General features: G+C 39.1%; 1 protein-coding gene across 2 annotated transcripts in view; it reads left to right on the forward strand.

Moving 5' to 3' along the window:
- The window catches only part of MAST4 (microtubule associated serine/threonine kinase family member 4), a 275,995-nt gene that overhangs the window by 47,414 nt on the left and 215,582 nt on the right, over nt 1-12,999 (forward strand). For both annotated transcript variants that reach the window (XM_063423907.1, XM_063423908.1), the window contains exon 2: nt 12,290-12,443. In XM_063423907.1, the coding sequence (XP_063279977.1) occupies nt 12,290-12,443 (154 nt within the window). The remainder of the gene's footprint in view (nt 1-12,289; nt 12,444-12,999) is intronic.

Below are 12,999 nucleotides of genomic sequence, written 5' to 3' on the forward strand. Positions count from 1 at the left end.
AAAGGACTGTGTAATTTAAATTTTTTGACATTGACTTAGACAACTTCTTTTATTTTATGAAAGATGTGGGGGTTCATTATTTTAAACAAGAAGAAATAACCCTGAAAACACAGGATAAGGTATGGTGCTTACTTGCAATGAGTACACAAAGCTGATTTACAAGTCAATTAAAAGTGCAGCTGCCTTACAGGCAAGAGATCCTGAGTAGTTCTTGATAACCTAAGGTGGTCCTTGTCCCTCTTGACAGCTCTCCTCTTTCACTAGTGGGAAGTGCAAAGAAAGTGGAAGGAAGACCCTAACACAGTGTGAAACATCAGGGGTAGGACTGTACCTTATTTCTTATTGAATCAGGTTACTTTAGGAAAATATTGCTGTGAAACCCCTTGTCATTGAGAGGTTACTGCTATCTTGCAGATATTGTAGTGCTTCTGTGCTAAGTCCTACAATGTAGACATTTAAACAAAACTTGCATTAAATTACTTGCGAGAATCATGGTGATACCAATCAACTGCTATAATTTAGTACACAGTTAATCCTTGTAATTTTAGAGAGAGTTTGAAGTCATACTGAACTTCTAAGGAACTGTGTGTAAATCTCTGAGGTGATACGATCTGTAAATAAATCTCTAAAAGCCATACATCTTCTTTTGCTGTTAATTTTAGATTTTCTGTATGAGGGTGAAAAAAACATAGCAGCTCTAAAAATCTTTTAAAAAATGCAATTGTTGTTTAGATTTGGACACTTTTCATGTGTCTCTTTTGGGTTCCCTGCACATATATATTAATGTCTGTTCTTTCAGATAAAATGGGTGGTACATTCCGTTAACATTTCTTTGCCTAATGGGACTTAATACAGGATTTTTAAAAATCTGAGTAGAGATCTTTCTTTTTCTCAGACATGAATATAATTGTTTTAAATAGCTGCTTGTTTAATTGGAAAAGCCTGGATAAAAAAGACAGGACAAGTAAGGGTAAGTCTACTTAATAAGTGTAGGTTTTACAATGGGGCTGTTTGGAATATATGAACAGTTACTTTCTTAGATTACACAAAGAATTGAATAGAGGGGTGGAGTATTTGAAATGATCCAGTGTCACCTGTCTGGTTACATTCTCCCATGGTCTTCATGGCTTTCCCTAATTGTAGTACTACTTAAAGTCATCAGGCTAAGAAAGAATAAAAATCTTTCTTAGGCCAGATAGTGTTAATAATCCCTTCTGGTAATGATAGACCTGAGTAAATTGTCTGAGACTGACAAATGGCAGCTTAGAGATGATTTGAAATGCAGTGGAGGCACTTAAAATTACAAACATGGTTCTTGAGTATTGTCCTTAACTACAAATCCCTGCCAAATGCAAATTGGATTGTGCACCCTTGCGCCCAGATATTCTTACCCTTCTGATATTTTTTTCTGCTAATTTTACTAGAGAGGCTAAAGGAGAATCATCCCAGTCTCTGAATTCTTTGTTGGATGATGAGGGCAAAACTACAAATGTATCAAATAAACGTCTTATTCCAGTGCACTTTCAAAGGAGTTCAGGGAAAGGGTTTTTCATGGTAGCTATTGTTCGGTAGCCGTGTGTGCTGCCTTTCTCAGCACTGAGCGGGAAAGAAAGAGATCAAAAAGCCCTTGTCTGCAAGGTCTCTTGTGGCGAGGCTGCATTATTTAAAAACTTAGGAGCGTGTTAAAGGCAAACTCAGGAAAAACCTGCATTTTCTGGATGTGCCTCTGCTGCTTGTTAAGCTTAATTAAAAAATGCTGGGAGATACACCTACCGGTAATTATTACTAATTTGTGCTCAAGTTCACACATGCACATCACTAGTGTATTGATCAAGTAAAGCGTTTCTTTTCTCAATCAGACTGTAAATTTACAGTGCAATCCCTTCACATAAATAATCTTGCTTTCATCTTGCATTGATTTATGGATCAACTTCAGCTCCATTACATGCTGAGAACCTTTTACTCCAAGCTCATTTCATCATGGTTTCTCTCTTTTGTTTTGTACCTGCCTGGCATAAATGTGTTGTGGTTCCCTTTGATAGGTTATTCCTAATGAAAGTGACACTGGATTTGAAGCTTTATGTGGCAAAATGGATTATTTCATATTTTAATGGTCTAAATAAAGAATAATAAATTAAAAATAAAAATTTTTAAATTGCTATGTCTGAGGATTTTATCACCCATTTTTATGGGGTATTTGTCAGTTGTTGTGGCTGGAATACCTGGTTACACTAAACATTGCTTACTAGTTCTTAACACAGTTCTTACTAGAAAGCTGCATTTCAAATGTGTTTTCCTTTAGTCAGAGGAGTAAGTTAATGAGTAGGAATGCTGTAAATTGCTGAGAAGGTCCCTCAAATGCTGCATTATGGTCAAGAAGCTCTTGCTGTGCTTGAAACAATGGTTTTTCAGAGGGGTTTGTTACAGGGAGCTGGTCAGTGGAACCAGGAATGTTTCAGGTTGCATTTTTATTTTTAATTTTGCTGTAACTGAGGGAAAAGTGAGACCTAATTGAGCATGGATGGAGCAGATAGACTTGAATAAACAATTAGTTTTCTGAGGCTTCCAATGTGATAGAATAAAGGAAACCTTTATAGGTAGTCTAGGAGCTCATTGGTGAATGTGAATGGAAATAGATTTTATAAAGAACTAAACTGCTTTTGGTTCATTAGTATTCATGGTATAACAAAAAAACCCACAACACACTGCCTCTTTCCAGAGTGTCTATATTCTCCTCTGAATTATTTTTTTCCACGAGACAAATGATGATGGTGTCAACAGCTGATGAAGATGAATAGGCTTCTTTCTTATGTATTTCAGATTTTTTTTTTTCAATTTAAAGTGACTTTGAAGGTTAGTTTTACTAAATTTTCATCCTGCTAGTTAAAGAGCCAGAAAAAAGTCTTTCTTAAAAATCTGTGTAAGAGCCGAAGCATTGGAGAGGACTGAAAATGGTATGGATATGGATGCCTTCACATGCACAGAATATAAATACTTATTTCCATGCATTTGTCATGGATTTCTTGACCTGTAAAAAGGATTATTAAAATAATTAAGGATGAAAATATGCTGAATGTAGTGTCTAAAATATCAAAGTTCTTCTCAGTTTGCTGTGTAGCTAATTTCTGCTTTCATTGAGAAATGAAGGAAATACTCAATGTGGCTAGTTTAATGTCTTTATCTAGAGCAGAGCATAGTGCATAGCTAATGCTACTAATGGCTCTGCATATGATAATAAGAAAATTAATACAGCCATAGAAAACTGAAGAACAAAAAGCTGCCAAAGAGGTGACTTTATCTAAGGGAAGGTAAGAAAATAGTACTGTGTCACTGTATTAATAACTTTTGTTTAAACTTGGTGGTTCCTACTGTTTAGCTGAAAACTTTACTGTCTTTGTTCTCTCACACTTCTTAAAGTAGATGAACCAGTGGAAACAAAACAACCCTCTGAAGTGTGTGCTTAGTGATAGGAGGATGTGATTTTTGCAGCTGGCTGTTCCCTGCCCTGCCAAGTGTTTTGTTTGTGGGACGCAGCGGAAGCCAGGCACTGCTGCTCCTCAGTGTCCCTGGGCCTGCTGGAAGGATCAGCACTGCTGTGCTGGTGCCTGCTCCTTAAACCTGCAGTGCCTTGTTGTGTCTGAATTGGTGTGTGCGGATGTGTGTGTGTGTGTTTTCTTCTGCTGCTCTTATCCCTTTGCCCCATCAAAGGTGTTTTCCCAGGCCCCAGGAGTGACCCACCAGGTCTGTGGTTGGGTTGTGTCCTTGTTTTCCCTCCGGACTGAACCAGGAGTGTTTCTGCCAGCTTTCTCTTGCTGCCTCCTGGATACTCTCTGGGTCTTTTGCAACAGGCAGATGTGGCAGTAGTGACAGCAAATTTCAACACCACGAAATGCTTTTTCCTGACAAGATGGCCATCAGGATGGGCAGGAAGGGAGTATCCTTCCTGCTGCATAGCAATGGCACGTCTGCTGCACATCTGGACAGCTAAGGGTATATTTTCATTTTATATCTTTGTGAGATCCCTTTTAAAAACTGCAGAAGCAAAGGTAAAACGTGAATATGCTTCCTGATGCCAGGGCAGTGCTTAGAGAAGGTGTACCAGTGCAGAAAGTGGGATTTTCTTTTTCCAGATGGTACCGTTGCAGCAGAGCTGAGTGGGTTTGGAGACCCCTTGGACACTGCTCTCTGATTCCATGCTTTTTTTTGGTTAACTTCTCAAACAGACTTTGTCACGGAATCCTCTGTGTTGGATCTGGTCCCTCTGTGTCCTTCCTCGTAGGGCTGACCTGTTGAGCTGCTGCAGCCTTATCCTGGCTAGCAGCCTGTTTGTGATGCTTTGACTTCACTTATTTTAGAATGCTGACAGTTTGTCCTAGTTTAGAAATGATGGGGTTTTTTTTGTTAGCAGCAAAAGGCCATAACACATCATGTGCAGTCCTGAGAAGATACCTGTATGACTGTCAGAATAAAATAAAAAAGAATTAATGTTACCCTTAAGTATAGTGCCCTGTGTGATCCCTTTTAACCATGGATTGAGCTATATTTATTTAGAACTGTGTTCTGGTTTCTGCTTATGTTTTTAGGGCCTTGTATGAGGTCTGACAAACCTGCTATTTCTTAATCTTTTGATGTTTGTTAAAGCTGGGTGTGTAAATCCAAGGAGACTGAGGGCAGGCTGAGTTATTGGAGGCAGTGCCTTCAATACAAATACTGTTGCTTCCTTTGTTTCCTGGAAAGGGAGCAGTCTATCTCTGAGTCTGTGTGTACAGATGAAGCACACAGGAGGCTTTCAAGAACTGAAGGACTCTGTCATATTGTAACAAAACTGTTCCATCTTAACAAGGGTAAAGTAATAATTGACTCAGACAGCAGTGTGCATGCATATTTATAGGCCACATTTTGGCCTTGTATAATGCTGTAAAGGCTGTGCTGCATTTTCTGTGCAATTGTGTAAATATATTTCTGAAAAAGGATTGGATGCAACCTGATTATATTTTAACACAGCCATAGCTGATACTTCAAATTTGTCCAAGTTGTATTTATTTGCTTTGAATTGACCAGACATCAGATTTATTTTCAAGAAAAATACGATTGTTTTAAATGCAGATTTGCATTTCTAGAATGAGCGGGAAGTGGGTAGCAAGATAATGTGGTTATGTCTCTATTGATCCTTAGCAGAATTCTTAAAATGTTTCTTTACTACCTATGATATAATAGGTGAGATGCTATAGGAAAACTTCATTACTTTGCTGATGCTCTTTATGCAACATCGTGTGCTCAGCATAGTAAACTGGACAATTTTGAACAGTGACATTATTTTTAAGCACTGTGTTTCTGCATATATATGGGATGTAAAATCAATAAATACACTGGTTAGAACTGATGCTTTGTGAATCTCAGAGCTTTACTGTGGGTTTCTTTTTACCTTAGTTAAAACATGTTTGCAATGCCAGTTGCAGGTTGCATTTGTGTGTAAATCAATTGTTGATGTATGAATGATTAGCAAATTTCTCTGTAAACAAGACCTTTTCTGTCTCTAATCCTTTTCAATCCCCAGTGAGCCTAGGATTTTACTTTCTGTCCCTGACAAAGCTGATGGGCTGGTGTCACTGTCCTAACAAGGAAACTGGAGGTCATGGGGGAAGTGAGATAATCCAAGGCTTGAAGTCTAGACTAGAGGGACAGATACCACTAGGCTGGAGAGCTAGTGAGGCTCAGAGCAAGCTGAACAAGACCTTTCCCATTGAGAGGCAATGCTGAATTTAAGATATGTGAGATAAATAGTAATCTTCCTTCTTGATCTATGGTGGTGGGAAAAATATCTGCTTTTTTTGAGGTGTTGTGGTAGGAAATGGGGCAAGGAATGTCCTTGTCCTTCCTTGTCCACTGAAGTCCTTGTGGCCTGTTGAGTCTTTGTTTGTATCCACTCTTCACCTTCATTATCCATGGCTTTTTGGAGGTGGTGCTGGTTTTTGGAGAAGTTTCCTTTTATCTCTGTTCAGTAAGTTATTTGTGGTTCTTTGTTCTGCAGAAGGTGCTCTGAGAAGGTGCTCTGAATATTCTGTAAATATTCAGAATAGTGTCATAGTTCTCCAAACTCAACTGAAAACTGAGGTGGAGTAACATTACTTGCAAGTAAAGGGAATGTAGATTATTTCAACCATCGACTGATTTACATGGAACTGTTGACAGTCCTGTTCAGCTGATGTGTTTGATACAGGTTTGTGGAGACCATAGGCAGCCCTGGATTGCTCAGATTAGACCCACAAGTGGAATTCTTCAAAAGCTGATGTTGATGTGACCAAAAGCAGTGGATTCCTGTGTGCTGCAGACACAAGTTACTACAGGACATCTGTGCAAATTTGGTTGCACCTCTGCTTGTGATGGTGATGTAAGACAGACTTCTCTGGTGTCTGTACTACACCACTGTGGCATTTCCTCTTCAGGTCTAACTTAGTTCTGCTGAGTTCTTGTCAAGCATCTGGAGCAACTAAACTGCACCATGGTCTTAATTGATTAAAATGTATTTTTAAATGAATTCTAAGATGCTTTTGGAAGGTATGATCCTATCTGTTAATAAGATTATATTCAGTGTTGCTCTCTGTGTCAGTGCAGCTAATCAAAACTCATGTATCTGTGCCAAATGTAATTAGACTTAGAGAAAGTATTTAAATGATAAGAACATACCTCTCCCCTATGCCCAGCTGAAGTAAGTGTGTATAGCTTGCATGAAAAAACGTGCTTTAGCGGGCTATTGTGTTCCAGCAACTGTGCTTAAACTGCTTGCAAAGAAGCCAGACAGAGGCAACATGCTGAGAGGAACCCAGTATAAATAACGTGAAGAAACAGACTGATACATATCAAAGCAGGCTAGGAGCATAAAGGGTTAATCACTGTAGAACCACTGGTAGGTCTTAGCATGCTTGGTTCTGGCATAGATTATGTTTGAAGATGCAAAAGACAGGATTTTTAAGTTTCGTGAAGCCATGCTCCTGTTAAGCATTTAACTTTTCAGTGAGAGCTTTTAGTGAGTGACTGAATCTCTCTTCATTGTCAGGGAAGCTTCTCTCTATACTTTTATCTGCATAGGACTGGAGCCTGATGCTTTCTCACTTGAAACATCTGTGATTTGGCATATTTCTTTGCAACATACTTATTAATTTTCTTTGGGGACTTTGGGTTGATAATGAAAAAAAACCTAAGCAGTAAAACTACACTGGGTATTTTCTGCTTATTACTCACTGTATGCAAGAGTTTTCAGGTAATCCATCTCTTTTTTTGGATTGGTGCTTGACTGGGGGAGGCATAAAATGGGTGACAGTGCACAGCCCTTCTGTGGAAACTTTAGGACTGAATATGGTTACAGAGCATGACCTGAGGTAGGAAGAAGTTGTGCTACATTCAGGAGGAAGAAATGGAATTACTTAATAGAACATCTTTGTTCGTGTTTTTAAGACTGAATACGTGACCAGTATTTTCCAGTTTCTGTGGGAAGTAGAAATACTGCCTGTGGAGCAATTGAGGGAGGTTGGGAGTGAAGTAGTTTGGACAGTGAAACTGTAGTGGGTGTTGGAAAAAAAGTGGAGCTGATCAGACGAGTTCAGTTCTCATTTCAATTTAATTTTTACTGGAAAAAGACACTCCATGTTGCAACACATCTCAGCAGCCCAGAATAGCTTACTTTCCTTACCCTGGTTTATCAGTGTGCTTGTATTCTAGTAGCTTCATTCACCTTGTACCACGAATTTTCTCTCTGAAATGCATTTTCTTTCTGACTGCCTCACTCCTCATTATGTACTCGGCTCAAATTGTGCTCCTGAACACTGATGCAAGGTCTTATTTTGAATCAGTTATCATGTCCTTAATTTTCATAAGGGCATGTGGGCTGACGTACTTGATGTGACTATTTGATGATATAATTATAAAGCAGAGAATTCATTCTAGCTGTAGAATAAATACATGATGGTAGATAGGTGGGTTTAGTGCTACTGAGGTTTTAAAAAATATTAGTATAATCCTTTCTGAGTAGGTGAGCTGTTTAATGCCCATAGTACAGTATGGGAATAATTTTCTTCAGAGGAATGTATCTGATTCTGTTCACACAGAAAATTAATAGCTTGAAAATACAGAAAAAAAATTGCTTGAGAACAAATTGATTCCTGTATCACTGGAGGAGACTTTCACTCAAATTCCGTCCGTGTTTCTACAGGATCTCTAAATCTACATGTAGAAATCTGTGGTAAGGATATTTTGATATTCTGTTCTGTGTAGTTTTTAAACCATTCTCCTCTAATAATACTCTCTGTTCCTTTTTATGAGGTTCATATGTATGAGGGAAGCAAGTAGGGTTTGTGAAAGCCATTATCTCCTAAATTTTACAGTGCTTCTGTAGAAATTCATCATACCTGTGACATAAGCAGGCAGATTTTTTTATCAAATGTATGGAAAAATGTATTGGAAGAAAAAAATGTTGTAGAACAGTATGTTTCTCATAGATTGGTGTTTGCTATGTGTTTTCTGTCTTTCAAAGTGCCTTTGTTGAGAAGGTATTATTTAATGTTGGGGGAGGGAGGCTTTTAAACAAGTTAACTATCCATGCATTGTGAATATTAACAGCAGAGACTGGTGGCGAGATGTGCACTGATTAAAAATCCATCTCTAAGCAGTCTGCATACACTCTAAGGCTAACTTAACCCCTCTTGTACTTTAAATACAGGGCACTTGAACACGCTTCTTTTCACGGTCTTCATTTTCAACTGTTCTCTTCTTAAAAAAAACCTCCTGCCCTCTGTTATTCAGCTGCTCCTGACATTGCTAACATTTCTTTTCAAAAGGTATTGAGAGAAGGGTATGGCTGCAGCCTGAGTGCTGTAATGAGACCGTGGGCAGAGCATGAGACAGCCAGATACTCAAGATGTAACATGAACGTGTGTCTGTTGGAAACTTCCTGCAGGGATACAGCTATTGTATTCCCTGCAACTTGCTGTCAAGCAAATCTGACTGATAAAAAAGGGGAACCAGCCAAACCCTGGTTATCCTGTTATGTTTGTGTGCCATGCAACATCAGCAATAGGCACACAAACCATGTAACTAGTAAGTATGAAGTAAATACCAATAGAGTGATGATTGTGGATGGGCAAAACTGAGTGCTGAGCAGAAGCAGGTTAATTAAAATTATTTAAAATATCTCTGGTAGAATTTCAACTGCCATCTAGATAGTTGCTTTAATGTTAACCTGTGGGCAGCAGTGTCTAATCTTATCATCTGATAAGGTGCACAACCTGAACTTTTGTGGTGTTCAGATTTCCAGGAGGTCTTTCAAATAAGTATTAACAAGTTTGAATAGGTCTTGTTATTAGTTATTTATTTGAATTGATGTAATCTTCCTACTGAATGACTATAGTGTCTATTTGACTGAATTAACTACTTTGTAGGATTTGAATATATAATATATTATTCATCTTCAGAACCAATTTTGTATTCCAAGGAAGTAGGATCTAGTGTTTTGTGTTGGTTTCCTTGGGCTTGAATGCTTGGCCTGTCAGGCTGGGAAGGCAGTTCTGTTGAGGGCACAAAGCCTCCTCATCTGCTGCAAATGCTTTTGCTTGAAATGAGGTCTGAATGGGGGTATAAACCCCCTCTAGTTCTGGTACATATTTCTGTCTAGAGGCTAGCACAGGATCCTGGGCAGCTTGCAAGCCTGGATAGTTTCTGCAGCCCGTTTCCCTCCTATTTCCCAGGCATCCAGAGCTGTTACATGAAGGCTGCTAAAGGGTATATCCTTGTCTACTCTTCTTGGTTTACTGCAATATCAATTAGAATGTACAGACTCCTGTCAAATACACATTTTGCATGCTCGTAGGTTATTTTGGGCCTTTGGAAGCAAAAGTGAGTCTTTGGAGAGCTTCTAGAAATGCTTTGTTGATATATGTGTTATATATTTGTTGTAATCCGTGAAGTAGGAGTTGTCCATCGGCTTGAAAATACTAAATTTTGTACTTCCATGTTGTTTCTTTGTAGTATTGGATCTTAAAAATGGCTTTTGGTGTGATAGAGTCACTTAGCAACAAGAGGGTACCTTTGTGAGAGAATGCTGGCAGGACTTTCCTATTAGGACTGTGAGCTAATGGGGGCTAATATTTAAACTGTCTTAGCTCTCAACCATCATACTTTTCTGAAGCTGGGATAGCATCTTAATTATGAGTTGAAGACTGAGATGGTGCTGTGCTGGTCTGTACCATAGTGCTGTCTTAAAGTTTATTCTGGAACCCTGAAAGCTGTGAAAATGGAGCACAGCTTAATTGAAAATAATGACTTTAATCAGACTGCATGTTGTGGGATGCTCAAGTCTATTGGTTATGGGAGTGACTTGAACAATCATAAAATCTGAATACCTGGTTAAAAGGGGAAAAGGTGGGAGAATGGAAGATGCAAAATTCTGTTGTGTTGGCTTAAGTGCTAATGTGTAGGGTGCTTAGTGCCTGTATTGATTTTTTTTATTTTCCTTCTGTGGTTTAAAAGTTTGATGAACCTTAGTTCAGGAAAAAAGAGATTTAAAATGTGGTTAGTTAGTTTCAAGAAACAGCATGAATTTTTGCCAGTAACTCACCTAAAGCCTTGATGGGATCATGTCATCCTCAGATGTTTGGAGTAATTTGGAGTTCGGAATTAAACAGTCTCTGGGATCCATCAGTCAGTAAGCACTTGGAGTATTCACTTTTAAACATACATGAAAGACTCTCAAAATGGTGGGTTTTTTTAGAAGTTAGCTGTTGTCAGTTGCTTCCTTTTTAAAATTTAATTTGTATTTAATTTTTAAAGTCACCTTGTGAGGTATCTTAGAAGTTGTAGATACAAATATTTGTGATATGGCTGTGTTTGTGAAAGATGAATAGTAACAATGGTTAAGCAAATATTCTTTGTGACTCCAGAACCACTCAGTTTAGGAAACGGCTAAAGGCGTGGGCTATGAGTTAATCAAATACTTCAGTGTCTGTTGTGAACATGAATTAACCTTAATATACTGGAGGAGCAGATTCAGAAATCAGTTGCATTTCTGGATGCTTTAGGAGTGTATGTACATTTGCAATGAGCTAGAGATTTGATTAAAGAAACCTTTAAAACAAACCCCCAAACAGCAACTAATCTGTAATATTAAATACATGGGGAACTAAACATGGGATTCAAAATGCTTTGTAGGGAAGCTGGTGCATTGCTGTGGGATTAACTGTAAGCAAAAATGGGCTTTGCTGTGCAGCTTCATCAGTGTTTCTGGTGACCTTGACTCATTCCTTTCAGTGGACAAAAAGGATGAAAGACTCAGGTATGCAGGTGACGCTAGATTTTCTGGCTGATAAGTCTCAGTACATGAACTGTAAAAATATAAGACTTAGACATGCTTGGCTTCCTAAAAAGTTGTAGTGAGAATTAGGGTTAAATGTAACAGAAAAAAAACCTGAATGGTTTTTCAAAATGATGACACCATGCCACTGCAGCACTTACAGGAGAAGGATGGTTGTAAAACTTTTTCTACTTTGCATACCCTGCTTTTTTGTACTTTCTTGGTTGTTGCTCACATGCATTTTGTCTTGTTTTCGTGGATTTAATCAAATACTCAGACAGCAGATGTATTGTCAAGACCAGGCAACTAAAATATGTTGTGGATATGATGACAGGAACCCAGTCTGAAGAACAAGGATCTGTATTTCCGCTTAACTTCAAAGGCAGTGTAAATGAATGTGCCTTTTATAAACAGGATAATTTTTTTTCTCACTGGCATTGATAAATGTGTTATTATTTCTCTGGACTGGGCAGTGGTTTACAGTTTGTTGATAGTGCAGTGCCATCTAGTGACTGCTGACATGGATGTGGGGAAACCTTGTCCAAGAAAAACGTTTGAAGAGCTGGTCACTATCTGGAATAGGTTTCCAGATCAGGTGGTTCACAACTGCAGAAATGCTGTTTTATGGAAGGTTGAGTAAGTGGAACTGTGATCCCTTGTGTCTTGAGAGGGGACCTCTGTGAGAAATGCTCTTTGTGTGAGAGTCGGTGGAGATGGTATGAACTGTTCAAAAGTAGGATGGCTTTCTTACTCAGCCAGACACAAATCTGGCACTTGGAAAACTTCTCTGTTTAGTTGGCAAATCAATTACCTGAAGATCTTTGGGATCTTTTTTCCCCCAAATGCTATTTTAACCTTTGGTTGAAGGTAACTTAGATTTTTCTTTCAATTAAGATAAGCATTTAAACAGAACAGTATAGGTATGTATTTTTTTCTTTCTCTTTGCAGCTTGATCACATATTATCACCTCCACCTATGCCTTTCCGAAAATCCAGTAGTCCTGAAGTGTCTTCTGGCCTTGGAAGGTCTCCCAAGTTTAAGAGGCAGTTGAGTGAAGATGGGAGACAGCTCAGAAGAGGAAGTCTTGGAGGAGCTCTGACTGGTGAGTTTGGGGTATGTGTAGTGTCCTGTGTAGGATTAGCACTTGAGGAGCTGATGGCACCTTGACCCTTGGGGCTGAACTCTTTGTGGGAGGTGTGAGCTCCATCTGGAGTTTCCATAAGTCTCTTCCAGCTGGGTTCCCTGACTGAGATGAGTCGTGTTGAGTTTCTGCCTCTATGGGCTGCTGGTAAGTGGCCAAGCACAGCCTGAAAATCACCCCTATTTGCATGACTGTGGCATTTGTCTTGCTGACTGACATACACCCATCCATGGGATCACCTATGTCTTGTTTCCTCAAGGATCTGAAGTGCATGGATGGTGTCTTTAGATTAGACTTCATTAAAGAAAATGCCGTTTGGCATCGTTTATGTGGTGGAATATTCACAGGGGAGGAACAGCATTACCAGCTAGCCACAAACTGTGGACTGCAGCTTCTCTGTGGAGTGTCCTTAGAGGAAGCCACGTGGGCAGGCACACAAGCAAGCACACTGTCCCCACAGCCACACACACTGGGTAGAGGCTGGTGAATGACAGGCAGGAAGGGTGTCTTGGTTTGG

The sequence above is a fragment of the Prinia subflava genome, chromosome Z (genome assembly GCF_021018805.1).
Source record: "Prinia subflava isolate CZ2003 ecotype Zambia chromosome Z, Cam_Psub_1.2, whole genome shotgun sequence".
Taxonomy (NCBI): Eukaryota; Metazoa; Chordata; class Aves; order Passeriformes; family Cisticolidae; genus Prinia; species Prinia subflava.